Source organism: Cupressus sempervirens, chromosome 7, assembly GCF_028749045.1.
Source record: "Cupressus sempervirens isolate cs-2001-9-10 chromosome 7, ASM2874904v1, whole genome shotgun sequence".
Lineage (NCBI taxonomy): Eukaryota > Viridiplantae > Streptophyta > Pinopsida > Cupressales > Cupressaceae > Cupressus > Cupressus sempervirens.
In genome coordinates this window covers 535788562-535816477 of record NC_143124.1, presented here as the reverse complement: position 1 = coordinate 535816477, position 27916 = coordinate 535788562, and the positions used below count along the sequence as shown (strand labels likewise).

At 38.0% G+C, this 27916-nt stretch overlaps 1 protein-coding gene and 1 long non-coding RNA gene across 5 annotated transcripts in view; one reads left to right on the top strand and one right to left on the bottom strand.

The window, feature by feature from the left end:
• Positions 1-27916, bottom strand: part of LOC149547872 (alpha-N-acetylglucosaminidase-like) — a 289389-nt gene that overhangs the window by 154758 nt on the left and 106715 nt on the right. For all 3 annotated transcript variants that reach the window (XM_089791923.1, XM_089791922.1, XM_089791921.1), the window contains exons 5-7: positions 22944-23029; positions 22507-22601; positions 16128-16209 (exon numbers count right to left, since the gene is read on the bottom strand). In XM_089791923.1, the coding sequence (XP_089648049.1) occupies positions 16128-16209; positions 22507-22601; positions 22944-23029 (263 nt within the window). The remainder of the gene's footprint in view (positions 1-16127; positions 16210-22506; positions 22602-22943; positions 23030-27916) is intronic.
• The window catches only part of LOC149547873 (uncharacterized), a 113104-nt gene that overhangs the window by 50234 nt on the left and 34954 nt on the right, over positions 1-27916 (top strand). The gene's annotated exons all lie outside the window — the stretch shown is intronic.

The window sequence follows — 27916 nt, the reverse complement described above, 5'->3', positions numbered from 1 at the left end:
CTCTTCCTCAAGCATTAAAGGATAACTTGAGTTTTGATAGATATCTTACACAAGAGCATGAGCATTCCAAGGGTAGGCCTACTACTGACAGACAACGACTCAAGTATACTAAGCTCCAACAAGCAGCTGGTAAGATGACATTGGCTCATTTTGATGGAAGCGGTAGAGTGACTGCTAGAGCTTGGGTCCACAAGCTCGACACCTACCTTTCTTTGCATCCTATGATTGAGGAGGATGCCATTAGGTTTGTTGTGCTACACCTTGATGGAGTTGCACACAATTGGTGGTATTATGGTTTAGTATCTCTCCATCCTGATCAGATCATATCATACTAAGAGTTTGTCGATAGATTGACAGAACATTTTGACAAGAAGGATCCTAAGGTTTATTTTAGGGAGTTGGCTTAGTTATGATAGATAGCTAGTTTGGAGGCATTCATCAGTGAGTTCCAGAGGTTGTCAATAATGGTGTATGACATATCTGAACGGAGGAGGGTTATGCTTTTCATTGAGGGCCTTGTTGAGCCACTCAAAGGGTGGGTTAAGTCATTAGGCCCCCCATCATTATAGGAGGCATTGAAAAAGGCTCTTAATCTAGAGGCCTCTACACCTAGAGGCAAGTTTGCCTCAAAGCCTGTTATGTCCTCCTATGATAGGACACTGCCCCGGAGAGAGGAGAAGACTGAGGGTAAGCATCCTGCTGCAGCACCCTTGGATCGGGAAACAATTAATGATTTGAGGAGGAAGTTTTGATTCTATTGCAAGGGTCCCTATGATGTCAAACATGACTCTCCCATGAAGCCTAAGGGTAAAAATAGGATGATGGAGTGGTTCTACGATGATGATAGTAGTACTAATTTTCAAGAGCCGTTTGGGGATAGTGATCAGGATCAGCATAGGAGTGATGATGTTGATGATGAGGTGGATGACTCCAACCTCAAGGTAACTTACTTATCCAGTATGACGAAGAAGGGAGCATTCCAAATGCATGGGCTCATAACTGGATAGGGTATTGTCGCTTTATTTGATACTGGAGCTACTCATAATTTCATTGATGCTTGTTTGGTTACTAGGAGGGGTATGTAAACTAAGGATTTCGAGGGCCTACGGATACAGGAAGCTGATGGTTACACCTTGAAGTGTAACAAGATGATTGCAGATCTTCCTGTGAAGCTTAATACATATGCTTTCACTGCAGATTTTTATGTGGTGGATATGGGGGGGATAGATATAGTCCTTGGTATGGCATGGTTACACACACTTAAGGATATCTGCTTGAGCATAGAGAAGATGGAGATGAGGTTCATTAAGGACAGGCAACCCCAAGTTGTTAAAGCAATCCATAATGATGAGTTAAAACAGATTTCACTTAGGCGTATGCAGCACTTGGTTAATCATGAGGATATTATTGATTGGGCAATGGAATGTAAGATTGTGCCAACTCAAAGAATATTGAGGAGGCAGAATATCATCCCGATATCCAGCAATTGAGGATTAAATACTCTAAAGTGTTTAATGATTTACCCCCTGGTAGGCCACTAGATAGTGGGATTGAGCATATTATTGAGTTGGAGGAGGGCACTAAGCCTATTATGATTACTCCTTATCGCCATCCGAAGAGGCTCAAAGATGAGATTGAGAAGACCATACAAGAGCTATTTGATCAAGGGCATATTAGGCCAAGTAAGTCCCCATTCGCTTCTTAAGTTGTTCTAGTGAAGGAGGATGGTACCCTTCGGATGTGCATTGATTATCACATGTTGAATAAAAGGACCACAAAAAAATTGGTATCACATTCCATAAATTGATGAGCTTATTGATGAATTGCATGGGGCAAAATATTTTTCGAAGATTGATCTAAGTTCCAGCTATCATCAAATCTGGGTTAGAGAGCAGGACACAGAGAAGACAATGTTTAGGTGTCACTGTGGGTATTTTGAATTCTTCGTCATGCCCTTTGCTCTCACCAATGCTCCTATCACTTTTCAGTCTACTATGAACAAGGTGTTCCACAATCATCTCTGCAAGTTTGTGTTGGTCTTGTTTGACAACATTTTGATTTATAGTATGACTTGAGATGATCATGTGGTTCATCAAGATACAATTTTGGATATTTTGGATCAGGCCTCCTTTTATGCCAAGGAGTCCAACTGTGCTCTTGGTATGACAGAGTTACTTTACCTGGGGCATATTATCAGTTCCAATGGAGTTCATATAGATTCAAATAAGATGCGTGCTATTGTAGAGTGGCCTACACCAAAGACCTTGACACAATTAAGAGGGTTTATTGGTCTTTGTGCTTTTTACCGCAGGTTTGTGGCCAGTTTCTCATGACACGTTGCTCCCCTTACAGACTTGACCCGCAAGGGTGCTTTCCAGTGGTCAACCCAGGCACAAGAATGTTTTGAGAAGTTTAAGACTATTATGACTTCATGTCTAGTGTTGGCTTTACCTGATTTTTCTAGGCCTTTTTTTTTGCATCGTGATGCCTTCGGAGAGGGCATTGGTGTTGTTTTGTCCCAGGATCGAAATCCCATAGTTTTTGAGAGCCGGAAATTGAGGGGTACTAAGAGAACCTTCGATATTTATGATAAGGAGATGTTAGCTATCATACATGCTTTGGCTAAATTCAGGCAATATTTGGTGGGCAGCAAGTTTTGTATTAAGATTACATTTTGAGTCCCCTTCATAGTAGCCCCTTTTAATCTATGTTATGCCCAATACAGTATCACATGCTTTATTGACTACCTTGAGATTGAGACTCAATGCATGACCAGGTGCAGAATGTTCATGGAATCGCTCAAGTCAATGTCCATAGTACCACTGAATGGAAAACCTTGTGTGGAAATATGATACTTTGAAAGGATTCTCCAAATCAAGACCAAATTTATGGGCACAAACAGCCACACCAAAGTTTTCCAAATATTGATACCTTCTTCACTTAGGCACTTCAAAAATGATAATTGAAATTCATACACTTCCTAATATAATCTAGAAATAACTCAAAGGCCATACACATTGCTGAACCTAATATGATGATTGAATCTGCCCAGTGTGACTATAATCTGCATCACTTATGGGTGTAGAGTCAAAAATAATTAAGTACATGGTTCTGAAAACTTGCTACCTCCATGACCACATATTCCCGCTTGTGTATACTTGCTCTTACGCTTTGTATTGATCCATTTCCTCAGTCAACCAAGTGATATGTTGGCTTTTCATGGTTGCTATTTGAATTTCATTTCATGGCTTCTGCCGTTGTATCTTCACCAGCATAGGATCAATAGTTTGAAGTAAGTATTGTCATTGATCTCAAAAGGCATCTGCAGATTTTTATAATTCTGGCTTATCACATTAGGCAAATTCTGACTCTCCCTGCTGCTGCTAAATAAGATCATTGAATATTTTGTTATTGGAAGAATCACAAATATTAAATGTATAAACAATCAGAATCTGCTTGAGACTTTCAGAACAATGAAATAAGTGTCCCTTCTGCATTTTCCATGTATAGTGTTCATATTAGGTGGTTGATCTGGAACTCAATGTCTAACATTAATAACTTGTTTTCTTTGCACATTGTTGCTTCATCAAGACATAAAAAAGACCCATTCCATTATGAATCTACAACATAATCTCATAAATGGAGGCAAAAAAAATTTGGGCTCCATCACGGGCATTTCACGATTCTCCTATGGCTGGTCATCCTGTTTATTTTAACACTTATAGACTGGTGCAAGAGAAATTTACATGGAAGGGATTGAAGACTAATGTTCATCACTATATCCATGAGTGTTCGGTTTGTCAAAGGAACAAACATGAACACACATATCCTGCTAGTTTATTACAGCCACTTCCTATTCCTGAAAGGAAGTGGGAAGGGATCTCCATAGATTTAATGGTTTGACTAAAGGCCAAGGGCGGGATTGTATATATGTGGTAGTATACAAGCTCACGAAGTATGCTCATTTCTTCCCTATCACCACTACCTATTTAGTTGTACAATTGGCTGAATTATTTTTGAGAAAGATCTTTAGGTCACATGGTTTACCTAAAAGCATTGTGAGTGACCATGACAGTATATTTATGAGTCATTTTTGGCAGGAGATTTGTAGATTGTTTGCGACTGAGTTGACTCCTAGCACCAACTACCATACGTAGACTGATGGCCAAACGGAAATAATGAATAACTGTGTTGAAGGTTATCTACAAAATTATGTCTCTTCTCAATAGAAGGCATGGGTAAAGTGGATTCACTTATGTGAATATTGTTACAATTCCACTCATCACATGACTATACAGATGTTGCCTTTCAAAGCTCTATATGGATATGAACCACCTAGTTTTCTAGACTTGTTATGTGGTGATAGCAGAGTACTGAGTGCTGGGGAGTTGTTACAAGACAGTCAGGATGTAGTGAGGACCTTGAAAGATAATATACAAAAAACACAGAATCAGCAAAAGCAGTATGTTGATCAAAAGAGAACAGCTTGAATTTTTCAAGTAGGGGACATGGTCTATTTGATGTTACAGTTGTATCGACAGTCTTCCATCAAAAAAAGTGGAGCTGAGAAACTTAAGCCGCGATGGTCTATTTGATGTTACAGTTGTATTGACAGTCTTCAATCAAAAAAAGTGGAGCTGAGAAACTTAAGCCGCGACATTATGGAACCTTTTGGATTGTGCGGAGGATTGATGAGGTGGTGTATGAATTGTAATTTCCTGATGATAGCAAAGTTCATAATGTGTTTCATGTTTCACACCTCACGGGGGCTTTGGGTCATCATGTGATACCTTCTCCTATATTGCCTTCGTTGGATAATGAAGGAAGGTTGGAGTTGATTCCAAAAGCAATTCTTGATACTAGAGAAAGGCAGTTGCAACGAAGGACCATTCGTGAGTTTTTGGTTAAGTGGTAGAATCTTCCAAATGAGGACGCCACTTGGCAGCCTAAGGATATCTTACAACATCCGGGATTGCGATTGCTTGAGGACAAGCAATCTTGGGGAGGGAGGACTGTAATGTCCTCGATTTAGCAGGTTCTTAGATTTTGGATGTGTCTGTAATGTCCCCTCTTTAGTTCGACATGGCATTGATCATGGATTTGCCTATTCCAGACTCTCGTAGGCAAATGGTGTGGAAAGAGAGTCAATTCTGCGGATCAGATAGTCATATCTTGCTCTTGAAGAAGTGTTAAGAGGTTATATTTTATCATTATGTGATATTGGGGCCCACATGTTATAATTTTAATTTGAGTTGCACTTTTTATTTTATAAAATTACTTTATTATAAAAAAAGTGCATTATAATGAGAAATTATAAAGGATGTTTCTAGAAGTTCTAGCAACTTCTTAGAAAAGTGAATAAATAGAGGGCTGGGCCTCTCATTTGGACACGCTTGGATTGGAGAACTCTTCTACTTCTTCATTGTGAAGACATTTGTGGACTTTGGATCTGCAAATTATTCGATCTTTGGGAACGAATCACTCCCTTGGATTGGCGACTTTGAGGGTGTGAAATATCACCTGAATTGTTGCATAATTGGAGTTGGTATTCAGCCATCTCATTGGAGCTTATTGAGAATTCGTTGTTAGGGTTTGTTTTTGGTTGGAATAAGGATTTCAGATTTGCCCTATCCTTGGAGAAGCATTTGACAAGAGTTTGAAGACAGAATAAGTGCATTTTCAGAATTGGCAAAGCAGGGTTCGGAACCACATAATTGCTCATATCTCCTCAACCCCTTGGAGTTATTTTTTATGGTTTTACAGGGTTACTACCTAACCCTAGGCGCCCATTTTCCTTGCATTTGGGGGTCCCAAAACCCTAATATTATTTTATTTCAGCAGCCGTACAGGTACGGCCTGGCACGGCCCTGCTAGTTTGGGCAGCAGCAGCAAATTAAGGACAGTTTGGGGGTGCGGTTGGAGGTCTTCATCAACGATCTGCAGCAAAACGTGGTGTTCTTCCATAGTTCTTCAAACCAGGTTCTTGCATTCTGAAATATATGTCAATTTTTGGGTAAATTTGCTGTCATACAGTCATTGTAATAATCAGTCCAGAATTGGTAATAAAATAATTTCAGAATTTATTGCATTGTAATCGAAATATAGTTCAACGGCTTTATATATATTGTAATTCTGTGATTATATTCTGAAAGTATCGAATCTGAAATTACCATATTCTGAATATTGTTACCGTTACACGCCAAGTGTTTGACAAAATTCCTAAGTTCAGTTTGAGGGTTTCTGTGGCCTTTATAGAGAGGGCCATTACAGTGGTATCAGAGCTATAAGTCCTGCCATCCTGTGGAGGTCTTATAGGGAATTTGGAACAGCTGGATAGGAGGGAAAGTGTTTGACAAAATGTCAAAACACTAAAATCAGAGCATGCGACAAAGGCCTTATAATTTCCGCAATACCAAAGCAAGACAAGATAGGATTTCAGACCTGCAGAGCGAACAGTCTAGCTCATCGATCCAGGTGGACATAGAATCCAGTCATACAAACACAGGGGAGGTATTCTTTGATCAAGATTACGACTACAATATGGATAGAGGTGGGAATATTGGTCAAGATCAGCGTGAGGAGAGATTTTTACAGTTACTAGACACTTTGGCACAGGGACAGCGATTAGCAGAACAGAGAGCACAGGAACAGAACCAGAGAATGGAGCTTATGATGCAGATGATGGCTCGACAAATGGGATTGAACGCTAACATAGGTGGAGGAAATAATCAGAATGGTCACAATCAGAATGGGAATAATCAGGATGAGATACATAATGGAGGCGAACAAATTGGGAACAATTTCGGTCATGCCCCCCAGCAAGCTAGGACAGTGAGTTCGAGGCCTATGATTCCTACGTTCCTTCCTAGAGCTCCAGAGCAGCCGGTACCAGAACCCCAGATCACTGACATACAGGATCAGCTAAGGGGAGATTGGGAAGCAGGAGGTCCAGATTTTACAGCTGCAATCACCTTTAGAGAGTATATGGATGTGCGGATGAAGCATATGCCCCGTGGACAAGACAGGACTCAGAACTATGAGCTACGAAAGAAAGTAGGCAAACTACAGTTACCATATTATGATGGCTTGGGGAAGTCTACAGCAAGAGCTTGGGTTCAAAAGCTTGACACATACTTTCAATTGAACCCTATGTCTGAGGAAGAAGCTATTAAGTATGCAGCAATTCACCTGGATGGGTTAGCACACGAATGGTGGCATCATGGTATGATCACTATGGGTCATGCACACATTACCTCATATGTGGAGTTTATGGAGAGACTGATTGAACGTTTTGATAAGAAAGATCTAGAACTCCATTTCAAGGAATTAGCCCAGCTTAAACAGTGGGGATCATTGGAAACATACATTTCAGAGTTTCAGAAACTTGCAGTGTTAGTAACAGATGTATCTGAACGAAGGCTATTGGTTTTATTTATGGATGGGTTAGTTGATCCGTTGAGAGGGTGGATTAAAGCTCTCAACCCTCCCACTTTGCAGGAAGCCATTAAGAAAGCTCGTGACATGGATTCCTCTTCAGCTTCTAAAAATAAATTTCAGGCAAGGAGTTTCCCTTCAGGAAAAGATAAGGACAGGAAACCCTTTCATAGGGAGGCACAGCTACCTAAGGAAGAAAGTAAGAGGCTGGACAAGGAGACACTTAATGACTTGCGTAGGAAGAAGCTATGCTTCTATTGCAAAGGCCCGTATGAGTACGGCCATGACTGTCCTATGAGGCCAAAAGGGAAGGCCAACCGGGCAATGTGGGCTTATTACGAAGGCTCAGATTCAGATGGTTCAGAACATCATGATGAGGATCCTGATGAAGCAGAGGGAGAGCAAGAGATAGACAGTGCAGGGCAAAAGCAGGAAACAGAGCTACATTTACAGGAAGCACGACTGTCTAGTATCCAGAGAGAGGGATCTTTCAGACTTCGAGGGGTCTTGGCTGGGCAGAAGGTTATTACATTGTTGGACACAGGTGCCACGCATAATTTCATTGATGCACGATTCGTAGAGAAGCGTGGACTCATTACTGAGGAATTCGAGGGACTAAGAGTCAAGGTAGTTGATGGATACACTCTTCGTTGTGACAGGATGGTACGAGACTTACCTTTGCGCTTGAACAACTATGAGTTTAAGGCGGACTATCATGTGGTCAACATGGGTGACATGGACATAGTACTTGGAATGCAGTGGCTACATTCATTGAAGGTGGTTACCTTAAGATTAGAGGATATGGAGATACAATTCGAAATGAATGGTAGGACTCATGTGCTAAAGGCTATCCGTAATGGAGACATCAGGACTATCTCATTTAGGCGGCTGGAGAGATTAACTAGGCATAATAATATAGAGTGGGCAGCAGTTTGTACTTTGATACCTACACAGGAGGAGCAACATAAGGCGGAATATCATCCTGATATTCAGAAGTTGAGGATTAAGTACGAAAAGGTATTCAGTGAGATTCCACCAGGCAGGCCACCGGACAGAGGCATTGAGCATATTATTGAGCTGGAGGAAGGTGCTAAACCTATCATGGTCACACCATATCGACATCCAAAGCGACTCAAGGATGAGATCGAAAGGACCATTAAGGAGTTGCTAGCGATGGGGCACATCCGACCCAGTAAGTCACCTTTTGCATCTTCTGTTGTTTTGGTAAAAAAGAAGGATGGAACGCTTCGGATGTGTATTGATTACAGGGCATTAAATAAGAGAACCATTAAGAACAGGTATCCTATTCCTCGCATTGATGAGTTGATAGATGAATTGCATGGGGCCTGTTATTTCACGAAAATTGATTTGAGATCAGGATATCACCAGATCAGAGTCCGTGAACAGGATATTGAGAAAACTGCTTTTAGATGTCATTGTGGGCACTTTGAGTTTGTAGTCATGCCTTTCGGCCTGACCAATGCACCTGCCACTTTCCAGTCCACTATGAACAGAGTTTTCCACCATCAGTTGAGGAAATTCGTGCTGGTGTTTTTTGATGACATTTTGATCTATAGCCGATCATGGCAGGAGCATCTAGAGCATTTGGAGACGGTGTTGAGCATTCTACAGAAGGAGTCCTTGTATGCAAAGGAGTCCAAATGTGACTTAGGGATGACCGAGCTGTTATATTTAGGACACATCATTAGTGCAGAGGGAGTGCGGATGGATCCTGAAAAGATTCGTGCTATTGTTGATTGGCCTCCACCAGAGAACCTTACACAGTTGAGGGGGTTCCTTGGTTTATGTGGTTTTTATCGCAGGTTTGTCAGTGGCTACTCACGACATGCAGCTCCCATGACAGATTTACTGAAAAAAGGGGAATTTGTGTGGACTCAGAAGGCACAGGACTGTTTTATGAGATTTAAGGAGATAATGACTACGTGCCCAGTTCTAGCATTACCTGATTTCACGAAGCCATTTGAGCTTCAATGTGATGCATCTGGAGAGGGAGTAGGTGCTGTACTTATGCAGAATAAGCACCCCATAGCTTATGAGAGCAGGAAGCTCAGAGGCCCTGAGCATTCATTCAATATATATGATAAGGAGATGTTGGCCATCATGCATGCTTTGGCCAAATTCAGACAATATCTTGTGGGTAGCAAGTTTTGCATTAAAACTGATCATAACAGTCTGAGGCATTTCTTGGGACAGCAGGACCTGAATGATCGCCAACAAAAGTGGGTAAGTAAGTTGCAGGCATATGATTTTGACATCTCATATGTCAAGGGAACTCAGAATGTTGTTGCAGATGCTCTATCTCGAAGGCCACACCTCACTCTTATGATTCAGATATCAGAGGATTGGCGACACTTGATTATAGCAGAGTATGCCAGAGATACATGGGCCTCCGATATAGTAGAGGGAACAGTGATTGATACCAAATACACACTTGTAGATGATTTGATCATTTACAAGAACAGGATTTACCTAGTCCTAGGATCGAAGGTTAAGCAACTGATTATGAGAGCACTTCACGACTCACCGACAGCAGGCCATCCCGGGTACTTCAAGACTTACAAGTCGGTTCGAGAGCGGTTCACTTGGAAGGGGCTGAAAGCTGATGTTTTGCAATATGTTCGAGAGTGTCATGTTTGCCAGCAAAACAAACAAGAACACAGCTATCCGGCAGGGCTCCTACAGCCACTTCCGATTCCCAACAGGAAGTGGGAATGCATCTCCATGGACTTTATCACAGGTTTGCCCAAGGTACAAGGACGAGATTGTATTTATGTGGTGGTAGATAGATTAACGAAATATGCTCATTTCTTTCCTATCACCACTACACATTCAGCAGCTCAGGTGGCAGAGGTTTTCTTTCGGGAGGTTTTCAGATTGCACGGCTTGCCTCAGAACATTGTGAGTGATAGGGATAGCCGTTTCATGAGTCACTTTTGGCAGGAGGTATTCCGGTTATGTGGCACGGAGCTTACACCCAGCACTAGCTATCATCCACAAACCGATGGTCAGACAGAAATTGTGAACAAATGGGTGGAAGGGTATTTAAGGAATTATGTGGCAGCTCAGCAGCGAGCTTGGGTTAGATGGATATATCTCTGCGAGTATTGTTACAATACTACATATCATATGACTATATAGATGACACCCTTCATGGCACTTTACGGTTATGAAGCACCTAGTTTCTTGGATTTGTTGTTGAGCGACAGCCGGGTACCCAGTGCAGGTGAATTATTACAGGAGAGTAAGGATATAGTTGCTACCCTCAAAGACAATATTGCAAGAGCTCAGAACCAGCAGAAGCAGTATGCAGACCAAAAGAGAACTGAGCGTAGTTTTGAGGTAGATGATATGGTTTACCTCATGTTGCAACTATACAGGCAATCTACTCTTAAGAAGAGTGGTGCAGAGAAACTTAAGCCACGCTATTATGGACCATTCAGGATTATCAGGCGAGTTGGTGAAGTGGCTTATGAGTTGGAGCTTCCCGCAGACAGCAGAGTGCACAATGTGTTTCATGTGTCACGCCTCAAGAAGGCGTTGGGTCAGAATGTGGTGCCTTCTGCAGTATTACCTCCTTTAGACGATGAGGGAAAATTGATTCTAGTACCAGAATCCATCCTGGAGAGCAGAGAAAAGCAGCTTCGTAGAAGGGTGATCAGAGAATACTTGGTTAAGTGGAAAGATTTACCTGTTGAGGATGCTACTTGGGAGGGGGAGGCTATTTTGCAGCACCCGGCGTTGAGATTGCTTGAGGCCAAGCAATTTCAGGAGGGGCGGACTGTAATGTCCCCTCTTTAGTTCGACATGGCATTGATCATGGATTTGCCTATTCCAGACTCTCGTAGGCAAATGGTGTGGAAAGAGAGTCAATTCTGCGGATCAGATAGTCATATCTTGCTCTTGAAGAAGTGTTAAGAGGTTATATTTTATCATTATGTGATATTGGGGCCCACATGTTATAATTTTAATTTGAGTTGCACTTTTTATTTTATAAAATTACTTTATTATAAAAAAAGTGCATTATAATGAGAAATTATAAAGGATGTTTCTAGAAGTTCTAGCAACTTCTTAGAAAAGTGAATAAATAGAGGGCTGGGCCTCTCATTTGGACACGCTTGGATTGGAGAACTCTTCTACTTCTTCATTGTGAAGACATTTGTGGACTTTGGATCTGCAAATTATTCGATCTTTGGGAACGAATCACTCCCTTGGATTGGCGACTTTGAGGGTGTGAAATATCACCTGAATTGTTGCATAATTGGAGTTGGTATTCAGCCATCTCATTGGAGCTTATTGAGAATTCGTTGTTAGGGTTTGTTTTTGGTTGGAATAAGGATTTCAGATTTGCCCTATCCTTGGAGAAGCATTTGACAAGAGTTTGAAGACAGAATAAGTGCATTTTCAGAATTGGCAAAGCAGGGTTCGGAACCACATAATTGCTCATATCTCCTCAACCCCTTGGAGTTATTTTTTATGGTTTTACAGGGTTACTACCTAACCCTAGGCGCCCATTTTCCTTGCATTTGGGGGTCCCAAAACCCTAATATTATTTTATTTCAGCAGCCGTACAGGTACGGCCTGGCACGGCCCTGCTAGTTTGGGCAGCAGCAGCAAATTAAGGACAGTTTGGGGGTGCGGTTGGAGGTCTTCATCAACGATCTGCAGCAAAACGTGGTGTTCTTCCATAGTTCTTCAAACCAGGTTCTTGCATTCTGAAATATATGTCAATTTTTGGGTAAATTTGCTGTCATACAGTCATTGTAATAATCAGTCCAGAATTGGTAATAAAATAATTTCAGAATTTATTGCATTGTAATCGAAATATAGTTCAACGGCTTTATATATATTGTAATTCTGTGATTATATTCTGAAAGTATCGAATCTGAAATTACCATATTCTGAATATTGTTACCGTTACACGCCAAGTGTTTGACAAAATTCCTAAGTTCAGTTTGAGGGTTTCTGTGGCCTTTATAGAGAGGGCCATTACAGTGTCAGCTCATTAGCGCGACCCCCATGAGTTGACGTTTGGTTTTGGGGGTCTTTGACATGGATTTGCTATTTTTGGACTTACTATTTTTAGTAAGTCACTTTTGGCCAATTCCTATTCTAGTCAAGGCAATTCTGACATTATTGGGTACTTATCATTCTGCTTTTGGGCTCTGGGCGAATTAATCTCGTAAAGTCATGTTTATTGCAATTATTTAGAGACTTATGATTATTTAATGTATTAGTGGTTTATTATGGTGCTTTATATTATAAACTAATTGGACTTCATATTATAAAGGGATGTTTACTTGAAAAGTGTCAAGGTGAAGCCAAGTTGCACAAAATTTTATAAATATGACTTCATTCATTGAGAAAAGCATCTTGATTATATTATTAACTCTTGATTGTCTGGTGAGGGTTTGTTTTGAAATTCTGAAGAATTGGTCTGAAGGTCGATTCTCTGAATTGTTGTTGTTGTATAGCAATTTGGTATAGTCTCCAACTATTGCTTGTTGTCTCTAGAGATTATTAATTATTTGTTCTAAATATAGTGTGGACATATTTCAGTTACTAGCCATCTGGGAATTGGAAACAAGTTTGGAGGTAGAGAAGGGCCGATTGTGATCTGAGGACTGAGTTCAGCGTTAATTCTTATCTCCACTAGAGTTTTGGTGTTGTATTGACTAACTAGTAGAAGTGGACAATAAGGGCAAGTCGTCTAGCTATCTGCTCCTGGCCATGAGCAATTCTCAGAAGCCTGTGTTCAGTTTTGAAAGGGAAATCAGGGTGCAACTGTGGAAAAGGAGTCGGACTTGCAACACAAACTAACGGCAGCTCCATTGAGGTTTCATGTGGTAATTGGGAGAAGCTTCCTTACTGCCTGCAGCCATTGTTCAAATCCACATGACAGTGGTTTCTAAAACAAGCTTTCCCCACAGCGTCCTACTGTTACATTCTAATATCAGGTTCCATTAATATTGTTCATTTCTGATTTTCTTTATGCAAACAATAAATTTTAATCCTTGCATATTCCGATATGAATTCTATTCAAATATAATACTTTTACGAGCAATTGTATGATCCAAATCCAAGGTCATGAAATTTGGTAAAAATTATTGAAAAACCAAAAGAAATTGAGTTATATTCCAAAAGTCATATTAGAGACCAATTAGTCTCTTTACATGTTCTCTCTTCATAAGTAGGTCAAGTCCTTCATCAATCTTCTTATCTTCTTCTTTTGTTGCTCGGCTACTACTAGCATATATGTACTTGCACTTCTTGTCAATAAAAGGTCGGTCCCTTTGTACGTTGAAAGCAATTTCCACTCTAGGCTATTCTCCATTCTATTTTATCCACATTTCAAATGCCCAGAACCTCGCAAGAAGAGTTTCTCTTATAAAGTTAGGGTACAAGGAATAACATCTTCAATCATTTGTGTTCTCTGATGAAAAACAAGTGTCAAGGTTTTCAAGATTTTCCTCACAATCTCATATTTTGTCTTATCTCCTCCACAACTTTAATTCCAACAACAATTTCTAATATTCCACCAAACTAAGCTCTTACAATTTCATCTTCTAACATCTTAGCATCTTGAAACAAGCATATCAAACTTTGCAATCTAGCCTTCTTAGCATGTTCATCACCTTCAAATAATCTTTGTAAAGTATTCCAAATTTAATTAGCAAGTTTAAAAAATTTTAACTCTCCATATTTTGTTTTAGGAAGAACAATCAGTAATGCTTCTCTAGCAAGCATATTCTACATGAATAGATATTTCTAAATTTGTTCACAAGAATCAAACTTGTCTTCTCCAATCATGGCTTTCTTATTACTGTAACCAACCAAAATTTTGGACCCATGCATAACAGCTGTGTCTTCATCTTCTCCTTCCAACTATCATAGTTCCATCAAACTTTGAACTTTCTTTTCTGAAATTAGCCAAGGATCTCCTTAAGTTGTTGAAATTTTCCTTCAAGGACCTGATGCTCTAATACTAATTGTTAGAAAGTAAAGTCCACCAAGATAACTTGGGGGGGTTAATCAATAATACACTTAAAACAATTATCATTATCTTTATTAAGTTTGAAAAATGTAAACAATAGATGTAACAACCATAAAGAGATAAACATGCACAATAACACTAAATATGCTAACTAGAGAAACCCTTGATCAGAGGGAGAACCTCGGTGGGGATGGTACCCACAAGATGATGTACTAATAAAAAGTTCCTTGTGAAAGGATAGACCCTGTTAGGAATCAATGAAATACAATTAGTACATAGTCTTTGTTAGGAGACTTTGAATCCTTGTTAACAGATTCCAACTCTATTAGGATTTGTGCCAACCCTATTAGGAGTTAAAAGGAGGACAATTGAACTCACTGTCCAAATAGCCTCAAAACAATCTTCACTAAACAATCTTCACTAAACAATCTTCCCGATAAGCATATCCAAATCTGAATTGACTAAATAGCAACTCCTTTTCCAAAACAATTCATTTTATGCTCACAGTACATCCTCAACATCAATCTCTGATCTAATCAAATACAAATTTGCATCCAAGTTTGCATAACTAGACATCACAATGCATATGCCCACATATAATGATTTACTACAAGGAAATGACCTTTCCTATATAACAAATCCTAAAACAAGTATTTGGTGGACATTCAGGCTTTCCCAATTAACAATAATAATATAGGACATCATTAAGAGATTACATTACAGGTTACATTATAATTAAACCTCTTTCCACTATGATTTTACCAATAGTCAGTCTCTAGGGAACATCTTCTAAACAATCTTCATCAATCCTCACAGAATGAACACTTTGCCATATGAAACATAGCATCTTGAACATGTCTCTGGCCATCATCTAAGCTTGCTTAGCTAAATTCTTGCTCAGCCAAATAAAAAAGCTGATTTACTAGTACCAACTTTCCAAAAACTCTCTATGAAAGCTATCTCCTGAAAATATCGCACAACTCTGGCTTATCTTCATGTGTCTTTAACTGTAGCATCTATAAGCATCTTTGAATATATGTCTAGAGCGCACATCCCAACTCGTTGACCGTTCACCGTGCCAAATGAATCTTCCTTTGCAACTCTAATAATCTTAAAAGAATAAGGTATATGTTGACATCGATGAAAATCATTGTCATGAATGCAACACATAAGCACTAAATCATGTCTCCAACAATGCTAACATACTTCCCCACAGGAATATCATCAGCGTTCATGCTAACAAAAAATACTATCAAGATTTGATAACAAATTCTAAGATAAGTCGATGGAAAAAGAAATAGAACGGAAGCATAAATAGTCCAGATTGAGGTGAAAACAACTTTATGGTATTCATTGATTGTGAAGGAAATCAGAATCCTGTATTATACTTTGCAAATTTGAAATAGAAGAAGACTTGAATGTCAACTTTTATTGTGATCTAAGATGTAGTTCCAAATATTTATGATGATTATCTACATACTCTTGTCAAAAATTAAGATTATTCTTTGTAAAATAATAGTTGATCTTCAAAGACACTCAAATGAAACATGGTATTTTGGTCTTTTTGTTTTAACAGTCCACATATCCAATGAGCAATCAGATCATTAAAAGCTTCATTACACTATAAAGGTCTGAGATTTTGTCAATTACAATCTTCCATCATAAAAGGAAAAGAAGTTACCAGTTGCCCAGTCTGGATATTTTTGCTGCAGGAAATCTACGTTGTAGTGCAGAAGGAACATTTCCAGAGAATGCAGGTAAAACTTCAAAAACCAACAAAGAAACGCAATGTCAAATGGTACTTTTTGCTTCTATAAAAGCCATTTAATCCTAGTATTAACATAAAGACAGATAAAGTTTCAACAAGCGTAAAGAAATTAGCTTTAGAAAACTTTCATTAATTCTTGGAAATTTTTGAAACATTTAAATTGAAACCCAAAGTAACATAAAGCTTTGAACTTAACTATCAAACCTTCATTTTACCAGCTACATACTAGCAATACAAACTGAAACTTTTAACAGAATGGTGTGTTGCATATATGCACCCATAATACTATGATGTATATTGAGCTTGGGAAGCCTCCAACATGTGTCATGCAAAACCCTTAGCTGGTTAGATAGAAACGTTTATGTAACTGTTTTACCTTAGCCTAGTTATCATGACAAAGACTACAATTATGACACTCATTCCATTTCTTTACATCATACTATATGCTATGTGTAGAGTTCTCCCATACTTTAAATGATTCCACACAGTTCATCTGAAGATCCATTTACTCACAAATTAGTGACAACCCAAGGAGTACACATTGCCAAAACTCCTATACAAAATGTCCAAGATACCCAAGAACAAGAACAAGTACCAAAAGAATGTTATTCATTCCATGTCTAAGTCCCTACATGAATTGCTGTCACTACCAAGAGAGCATAAATGTTCTCTAAACCTTTTAGTGAATGATTAGTTGATGATTTTAGCATTGATAGATTTAAAAGCTCAATAAAATAAATCCGAAAACATGTATTAAGTGTCACACTTAAACTAAGAGTGCTCAGTCTACTAACATGACCTTTTTGTCTTGTGTTAGGTCCCAGAACTGCAGGTCAGAAATCCTAGACCTTTTCTTTGCCATAGGGGCCAATCAATGTCTTCAAAACAGTTGAAGGGAACTTCATCAATAGATTAATGAGGGTTAAAGGCCTACAATGAGGTTTTAAGCTCTCCTACTTGCCAGCATCATCATAAACCTAAGAGGCATTCAGAGAGGCATGCCTTAGCAAGCATTCAAGTCAAACAAAATGGACAACCAGAACAAAAAACAACAGCTATACCTAAATTGCACAATTGACCCATTTATGATGATTCAACACCCTACAAATGTATCTATGGACAGTGACGATGCTATAAAGTCCCAAGATATTTTCATTTTAAATCATAGACATTGGCAAAATTGTGAGCTGCTGGAAATTATTAACAGAAAATATAACAGTTCATTACACAACATATAGACCCAGTTTATAGTTTTGAATAATTGACAGGAAATGTTCAAACCTACTTCCATTCCTATAACTACTCCCAAATGATTTTTAAAAATTTAGTAAATGTGGAGGGTTAGGATCTTCATTTATCAATGTCCTATGTATGTAACAAAGTTGTTTTCATTCAGTTAAAACAAAATCAATTACAAAACAATAGAAATATTCTGCAAATAAACAATTCAACTTAATAATCTTTCTATAAATTCATTGAAATTCCAGTGAAAAGGTAAAAGATGATCACATATACAAATATACAAAGAGGATGTCTCAAAATGATTCGGTTTTGAAAAGTGTGATTGAAATATCCCAAGCAAGCACAATTGACGAAAATAGAGAAATTGCACAATATCAGATCAGAAAATTGGAAATCAATAGGATTCAGAGTATGATTGCAAACTGCGATGTCTTTCAGTCTTCGTAGTAAGTCTCGTAACGATGAGTATCCACATTAGTCATAGCTCGATACAAAATATGTATATCAATCAATCGTGTAGAGATGTCTTTCATCAATGGAGATGAACAATGTCGATCTGATAAGATCAATATGATGTTGCAGTAATCAGATTGTGTTGCCAATGAAGTATTTGTGTGTAGAGTTGACAGTATGAAACTGCAGATGTACATCAGAAAATGTGTGAACCAATGCTTATTGAAAACGATAATGTATGTATTTCCTGGTTTCAATGAAGCCACTGTGCATATAGGTCAGATAGTTGCAAGTATAGGTTTCACAGCAATGCCGCATGCTGCAGAATGTATTCAGCTTCCCAAGTTGCGTTGTCCAACAGCAAGTGTTTCCAGCATACCAAGTATTCCCTCAGGGTATAGTTCCACAGAGTCTTCTCACATACATCGATGATTTTAGCCGGTTCTAATACGAGCTTCCCTTCTTCATTGAGTGGTGGAAGATCTATGGTTACTGAATCTTAAAAGTGAGCTAAGGTAAAGTGGCAAATATTAACCCATTTGCATATCATCCCAACATGTAAATGGCTTTTAAAAGTGTGTTTTGCACTAAGTTATTAACCAAAAGCTCATGGTGGCAGTTTTTCCAGTAATAACATGTCATTTTTAACATTTAAATGCAACCAACAAGTGTGTTTTTACTTCATAATATGAGGCTTTTCGATCAAACACCCAAAAGTGGCAATTTTTAGCCCCAAAACACATGTTTTCGGCTCTCACAACCCCAATTTCTCAAGAATTTTTTTTTTCCAAAAACGGATTTCGCAGCATTCAAATGCTCATATTTTGAGCATTTCTTAGTAACTTTTTATGATCCATAGGTTGTTTTTGCCTAAAATCATCCAACGAACACGTTGGGCTACTGAAAATGGGTGTTTGTTGAGTGTTCTATTCATTTCTCAACCCATCTAGGGCACATTTTAACTCAACAATGCCTTACTTTTATGCAATTTGCACAATCAAAACAGCAAGTATTTGGATTAAGGTAAGTTTCAAAATGTATCCTATCCTCTCTAGCTTACACTAAAGTCTTTTAAATCACTTAATGTGCTTTGGATGCCATTTCCAAATTCTTTGCATATTGCACATTGCTTGGTCAAAACAGTTGCTAAAATGATGCAATTTTTTGCTCTAACTTACAGCACTTAGCACGCTATGAATTTTGACTCATCTCTTGCAAGGATTGAGAAGGATTCAGTGAAGATTCAAAGTCTATTTAAAACTTCATCTTGCAATCTTTCTAAATCCATGAAATCTGTTTGATTGCATTCATAATTTTCACTAGTGTTTAAAAAGACTTCCTCTCTTGCCTCTTTTTAAAAGGTTTAATTCCTTGTTATTTTTCTTATGGTTTTTGTTGCATATATTTGTTATGTTGTGTATGCAAGTCTCATTATTTCCATTTTCAGATTTGCATTTGTTTGGTATATGTCAAGATGCTTCTTCTATTCTTCCTACTTCTCTAAGTTGCATATGCGAAATCTCACTTAATTGCATATGCAATTGGGGGTAAAATCCCATTCTAAGGCAGGCTCTTTATTTCCCCTCATACTAATGCAAGTATAATCCCACCATCATGCATTTCATAAACCTCCATATGGCTGCCCTGTGGTTGACAGTATTTCCCACATGCTTGCCGGATAAAATATCATGAATTGATTTACAAAAGCATGCTATGTCTCTCATATGTTACCCAATCGCTTCTCATTTGTCCTTCATTTGCATAACTTAAAGCTTGTTGTTTGCACGTGCTTTTGACTAGCAAACACGCATTTTTGGGTTTTTCCACCATATAAGAGCATATTTTGAGCTTAAATGCATTTACCCATTCACTGTCCCAACAGTTTCCAACTATATCCCATATGGAATACTCCCAAAACAACCTCTTTTCTAAGTTTTTCCCCCATTTAAATGCATGCAAAGAAGAAAGGACACGAAACAATCATTATCACATGATAGAGCCTACAAGGAGGTGAAAGAATGATTACAAGTATAGAGTAATTTCAAGCTAAAAAAAGGTCAATGAACACTCAATGGACCAACCAAGGATGCATATTCATATTCCAGTCTGAGATGCTTCCACCAAACCTAAGCACAACAATCGTAAAAAATCAAACGTCTTGTAGCAGCATGAAGACCAATAAAGCTTGATGTAATAGAATTTGTGTCTTGTAAGGCACTTAGAATATTTTCATCATGTATCTATAATTTGTAATTGACATATTACATGTGATGGAAAAACATGATGTAATTGCATGTGATAGTATCATGTGCAAAGTTGTAACACAAAATAAAGTTACAATCGCATTAAGCATGCAACTTCGAATACAAAAAATTAGTTAGTTAGAAGTTTGTTAGAGAATAACTCAAGGTGGTTGAGAATTTCCTCTTTTTCCTCCACCTTCTCTCTCCTATTTTCCTATATAAACAAGGGAGCTCATTGTATATAATCATCTTTGGCAATGCAAGAGAGTTCTACCAATTTGTATGTTCACTCTAAGAGTTTGTGCTTGTATGTAAATCCAAATTGTTTTCAATAAAAGAGGCAACATGTTTTCAAATATTGTGTTGATTCAAGGTGCTATGTGATGATATTTTCTGGATATTGATTGTGAGTTTTGGAATTTCGCTTATGAGGGATTTGAATTTAATTGTGCAGACTTTGAGCTGCTCTATTACATTCAAAGCCAATTTGAACTTTTGAAGACTTTGTGTTACAAAAGGACAAATCGTAATAGATATTAGTGGCTATAATCACTTAGAGTTGAAGACCTTAGGCTTCAGTTGTAAGCGTTTTTATTGAATTCGAGACAAGTGCAAGAGACTTTGGGGTATAGTTTTTGTTTCACAAAATATAGAGAAATAAACCGCTGCCCCTAGTCTTGTTCTTACATCAATTCAAGGGTCACCGGTATTATCATAGCAATAAGGTACTTTTTGTTAAGTTGGAAAGTTATAGTTACATGCAAATCATTCCCGAAAAAAAAAGAATTGATTAAGAGAACCACCTTTTTGTAATTTTAATTAAGTTCTTATTAAAGCCACCTACAGTATGAAGGGAGCCTGCCCTATTCCTGAGAAGAGAAAGAAATCTAATGAATGTTGCCTACAATTACAAGTTTGTAAGTTGAAGTTCTAGAAACAGGGAGCAAGAGAATGCTAAAAAGATCAAGTAGGTGATTAAAGAGCTTCACAGCATTTAGGACTTTGATCTAGTGCATTTTCCAAAGAAATTAGACATTGAGAGTCTGGCTAGCAGAACTGGTTTGAACTTGAGGATGAAGATAATCTTCAGTTTGTTGATAACCTATTATTGGAGATGGATACTAAAATATTATATGATAATCCACTCTTTGAATTGGATGACAGAGCACCTCTTGATCATGATAACACTAGTGCAATATAGGTGGGGTGTTCAGTTATGAGATGGACCCAGTTGATTTGCCTATTGGATCACCCAAGATCATTGATGGTTTTCTTTACATATTGGATCATAATGGATAACATCATCATCTTTTATTGACTGACCTATTAATTTTACCAAGGGAGTTATATGGTGAATTAGTGTTTGATAACATAAACACCATTAGTGTTGAAAAAAAATCTATTTTGACTAACAATTGTCCTAGCATAGAAAACATTAATCAATCTTATAAATGTGCTTTATTCTAAGACAATGATTTGATCATTCTCTACCTCGGTCCTCCTTTTATAACCTTTTGCAAGGAATATAATATGATTTTCACTTTATTTGTTTCCCTGCAAAACTTTATTTAAGCACTTTCCAGAAAGATCTTTTAAATAAACATTACTTTTGGTCCCCTATCTTAGAAATGATTTATAAAACAACCTTTAATGATATCACATTTTTTTGCAACTAAAGTTACTTATTAAATTACTTCCTTAGATCAAAGGGGGCATGATAGAATGATCTCCAGATAGTACTAAATTCCTGAACATTTTGCACCCTAAATTGGCAGAGAAATAAATCAATTCAATAGCCTGGCAAATTACAACCAATCTAATTGGTATCTACCTAAGAAGCCTCCAGAATATGAAGCAAGGAACAAAAGTATGCCATTGGCCTCCCTTGATAACCATGATAATTTTACAATGACTGTTTAATGTTTTGGTCTTGAATAAAAAAGTTATGTTCAATTTTTTTCTTAAGTCATTTATCTAAGTATGTGGACCTATGGCACCCATTTTGTTAAATGACATTGCATTAGATAGACAACAAAAAAGTGATCACATTGAAGTTTAGTAGAACAGGTATAATTGATAGCAAAATGTATAAATCTACAGAAACAGTCATGGATCTTGGTCCTTACTCTCTAGCATCTTAGGCAGTCTAGAAGTAGAAGAAACACACATATCCTAATTTTTGCATTATTACTCTATATTTCAATAGAACTTCCGTTCTTTCTTATCAGAAAAAAGTTGAGTTTGAACTCAATCAATATAACATATAGAATTATAAATATTATCAAAAATTATGTTAGAAAGCATGCTAGAGCTAAATGTAATTAAAATATAGCTCTTAAAACTAAAATTGGTACCAGGATTCATTCCAAGTTCGCGCATTCGACCAAGTATTTGTTTTTGTAACTTTAGCTGCTGATCCAACCAGCTCTGAGGCAGAGGACCACCCCATCTGCCATAATCATACACATTTAGAAAAAAAATTAGTAGTCCCAAGATACACTGTATCAACAAATTCAAAAATAAAATGCTCAAATGTGTAATCCACTAGCCTGAGAAAGAAAATGTAGCTAATTTTTATTTTTGGATTGAAAAGACTTATTAGAAAGATATTGTGAGATTCAGCTGGTTGCATGCTTATTGTGCCATAACAATGCAAATATTTTAATAGTTTTCTGTAACCAGAGAACAGCTTTGAGGGAATAAAAAATATTTCAAATAAGAGAATCAGCTTTCATTAGAGGCTGTTAAAGATTAGTTGGTTTCTATAGAGTTGAAACTTTGAAGATCATACCCGTGTAAATTTCCCATCCGTGACCATGCTAGGAATGCTGGTCCTCCAAAGAAATCATCTAAATCTGATTTGGTGAAATTGTATCTCTGTCACCAACAATTCTGTCATTCACTATAAAAAAGTATACTACATAGAAAATATAGGCAATCTTTTAGTTCTTACTGCAAGCAATGAAACATTAATTCATCCTATAAATAAATCCTCGATAAAGTATTTGATGCTTCTCATCTTAACTAAATTGTTCCTGATGAGCTAAAGTACCAAACAATAAAAAAATTGAAAAGTGAAAACATAACAGAATTTGAAAGATTAATAGCCTGGAACTTGTCAAAACGAAAAATTAACACAAAAGAATATAAGAACTAGAAATCTCTTTCATGTGCTCATCAAATGAATCAACAAAAATGGTCTTAACAACCTGCTGTAGTACAGTCTTCTTGTGTTAAGCACTATACAACCATCTTAACATAGGAGTGCATAAGTTCTTACATAGGAGAATCTAGCAGAGATGAGATCTGAAAATAGAGACACATGTGCATGACTTTATCTAACAAAAGTTTTAAGAGAAGAACAAACAGAATTGCTTCCTATTGAGAGGGGAAAGTTATCATTGCTCCATGATAATGATAATGATAAATTTATTAATCTCCAACAAAAGGCCAACAAGAAGGCCTAATGGACTGCCACAAATAGAGTAGCAACCAAACTTACAACGGAAGCATCAAACGGTGTCCGAGGAAAGACAAAGCAACAAGAAAAGAACCAAAGCAAGAGAAAATCTGCAAATCAGGAACAACAACCAAACTAACTAACTGCCTCGATCCACTAGGGAAAAAATCTGTAATTGATAGATATGCAGTGGGAAAGGACATCCCATGACACCTCCAAGGACCACCAAAATCCTAGAAGAAGGAAGTCTTTGATAAGTGGAGAATCTTTATGGTCTCACCGCCCTATGGGATTTTGAAGGAGGGAAAAGGGTAGCATTGTGAAGGAGGTGATGAGCTGGTTCAAGTGTGACCTCAAGGGGAGAATCTTCTAAAGGATGAGATCCCTAAGCCTCCATGTCACCTTATGATAGAGTGAAAGGCATCTTTGATCAATATATGTGAAGAAGGTTGGGAGGGACTGGACTACTTTGACTAAGTAATAGAATCTCCCTCTGATCTTGTAGTAGATGATGCAGAGAAAAATGAAGAGTCTCCATTTCAGCCTCCCCTAAATCACAAAGCTAGAAAAATTTGTCCTTCCTAGCCAAATGGTGGTTAGTTTGGATGTAGAGTGCTGGAGGAGCAGCTACAGGTGCACAGGAATAATGTTTCCATATTGTTTATGGGGGTATTTTAATGTTTTGTTATTTTAGGGCATGTTTTAATGTTTTGTTATTTTAGGACATATTTTAATGTTTTATTATCACTTAAGTAAAGGATTAAATAAAACCTTTACGGGTCTCATGGTTGCCAAAAACAGTTTTTAACTATTTATCATTGTTTATATATTCTCTCTAAAATCGATGGCTGTAGGTATGATTTGTTTTTCTTTTCTGTGGGGAGAAGGCCGAGATATTGTGAAATTATTTGTACTCTGCCTTGAATAGATGAAATAAATTACATTGTGGTGGTTTTCTGTTACTTTAGCTTATTTTTTGTTCACACTGCAAATTGATTAGAGACGCATATCATATTTATTGGTTTCTTTTGAATAAAATAATAGTGGTATTTATTTTTTGCATAGAAGTCATTGCTACAGGAAGCCATACTCACACAAAAAAACCTCGAGGAGTTAATTTGGGTAGAAATGCCTCTTGCTCACATGAACACCATGTGAAGTGGCCCAAGTGTGGTGGAGAGTGGGTAGGAGGAATGTATAGTATTTCTCCATGGTCATTTGTAGGAACAGGCTACAATTTGAAGAAACACGTATTTGGTAAGGCAGCATCTCTATGTGCTTGCTATGAAGAATTAGATGCAACCTGTAAGGTGTTGTTCATATTTGATGTTTATGTCATTCATCTCATGACATTCTTGTAGTTTTCTCCAGTTTCTTCTTTCCATCTCATAGTGAAGCTAGTATAGACTCTATTCTTGTTATCTCTTCATCACAGAGTTAATGGGAGCCAACTCTAAAAGAACCGAGAGAGATACAAAGAGCATGGGACCAACCTCAAGAGAAATACGAGGGGCACATAGTGATCTTGCTTTGTAGCTCAAGGAAGTGCTCCACATAGAAAGCCATCTTCGGACGGAGTCCCCCAACGGGACAGGTCCAAGTGCTATCAGCTAGTATAGACTTTATTCTTGTTATATCCTCATCATATTGGTATCAGAGCGAGACAAGGTCTTGCTAGGAAGTGTATGTCTAAAGAAGAATCACGGGTTGAAGTTGAGGCTCACACCATGCCTCTGAAAAGTATGACTCTAGATGTCATCAAAAAGATGAAGGAACTTCTAGAAGAGAAGTTGAAGGAGTTCAAGAAGGGGTCTAGTGACAAGGATAAGGAGAATGAGATGGAAGAAGGTGCTAGTGGAGATGAAGAAGGAGAACAACATCAGGATCCACCAACGGAATTGCCTCCAGATCAAAAGGCATTCGTTGATGCTTTAAAGTCAATAAGAAGAGATGTTACTAATAAGCTACCTACATATGGAGGCAGTCTCAATAGTGAGGAAGTGATTGAATGGATTAAAGCAATCACCAATCACTTCAAGTTGAATGACGTTCCAAAGAATGATAGGATAAGGATTACAAAAGGAAAACTGAGAGGATTTGCTCTCTCTTGGTGGAATTATATTCAAGGAGAAAGGATACAAAATAATAAAAGTCCGATTTCTTCATGGGAAGTAATGAAGGCAAAAATCAAGGCACAATTTCTACCTGTAGATCATGAGATGCAGTTGTTCAAAAAGTTGCAAAGCCTGAAGCAGTGAGAGATGGACGTGAATGCCTATACAGAGGAGTTCTATAGGTTAACTCTTAGGGAAAAGAAACAAGAGAAGGAACCAAAAAGAGTGGCCAAGTATTTAAATGGTCTAAGAATGAGCATACAAGAGGAGATCAACCTCTTGACCCTAGATACATTGGGGAAGTGTTTTCAACTTGCTCTTAAAGTTGAAGAGAAGCTGAAGAGGAAGGGTGATCAGCAACAAGGAGGAAGAAGTGGAAGGAATGACCAAGGTAGGGGAAACTTCAACAATAGAGGACAAGGCCAGAGGTCCCAAGGCAAGTCTAACCCCAAGGAGCAAGCGGGTGACTCAAGTAGCAGAGGAGGCTACAGTGGAAGGGGATCTAATGGAGGAAGGTCAGGTGGATCAGGCAGAGGATCCAGGTTCTCAAGAATGAAGTGCTACAGTTGTGGTTAGATGGGGCACCCAAAATATAAGTGTCCACAAAGGCCATCTACTTCTCAAAATGGTGAAAAAAGGGTTACTTATGTGCAAGAAGATAAAGTGAGTATGAACTCACCAGAAGTTTAGTTGATGACAGAGGCTGAAGGAAAAAGTCTCATTATAAGGAAGACAATTCTTAAGGAACCAGTGAAAGAAGATACCACTCAAAGGAGGGCTCTTTTTTGAGTTCAATGCAAGGTGAAAGGCAAGTTGTGCAAAGTGATAATTGATTCGGATTCCACAGATAACATCATCCCACTTCAGGCTGTAAACAAATTGAAGTTGGAGAGACTTCCACATTCTTGTCCATACAAGGTCAGTTGGTTGAATAAAGGGCAGCAGGAAGTTGTGAATGAGCAACCTTGGGTAGAGTTCAGTATAGGGGGATATAAGGATAAAATATTGTGTGATATCTTGCCCATGGATGCTTGCCACCTCTTGCTGGGAAAACCTTGGCAATTCAACAAGAAGGCACGCCATGATGGTGAGAAGGATTCTTATAGCTTCCAAAAGGATGGAGTAACATACAAATTGAATTCTAAAGGAGAAGAGAAAGGGATTGGTCAAGTTGGACCAAGTGTGTTGATGGTGGGTGAGAAAGAGTTCATTAATACTCTTGAAGAAGATGGAATAGGCTTTGCGTTAATGCTGAAGCCTAAGGAAGATAGGAAGAAGGAACATAGAACAACAGGCCCCAAAGAAGTTGAAGAGTTGTTGAACCAGTACAAGGACATCATTGCTGAGGTAATGCCTAAGTCTCTGCCACCGGTAAGAGACATAAGTCACCAGATTGATCTTATTCCTGAAGTAGTGCTACCCAACAAGGCAGCGTATAACATGACAACGTAGCAGAATGAAGAGATTCCTAGGCAAATACAAGAGTTGCTTGACAAAGGGTTGATAAGGAAAAGTCTTAGCCCATGTGTCATACCCTCGGTTCTTGCTCCAAAGAAAGCTGGTAAGTGGCAGTTGTGTACTAATTCTAGGGCCATTAATAGGATAACTATAAGATATAGATTTCCTATTCCTAGAATAGAAGATTTGTTGGATTGTTTGGGAGGAGCTTCATATTTTTCTAAAATAGATCTCAAAAGTGAGTATCATCAAATAAGGATACGAGAGGGGGATGAATGGAAGATGGCCTTTAAAACTAATGAAGGGTTGTATGAATGGCTGGTTATGCCATTTGGTTTATCGGATGCTCCTAGTACATTTATGCGACTAATGAATGAAGTTTTGCAGGACTTCATTGGGAAGTTTGTTGTTGTCTACCTTGATAACATTTTGGTGTATAGCAGGAATAAGGAAGAGCATTTGCAGCATTTGAAGATGGTTTTGCAAAGGCTAGAGGAATAAAAGTTGAAGATAAACTTGGAGAATGTGACTTTTTGAACCAAGAGTTGGTGTATCTTGGATTTGTGATATCCAAGGGAGATTTGAAAATAGATACATCTAAAGTGGAGGCCATCATTAATTGGCCAACACCAAGGGTTGTTGCAGAGGTTTGAAGTTTCCATGGCTTGGCCACATTCTACAAGAAGTTCATAAGGAACTTCAACAACATTTGTGCACCAATTTTAGACACCA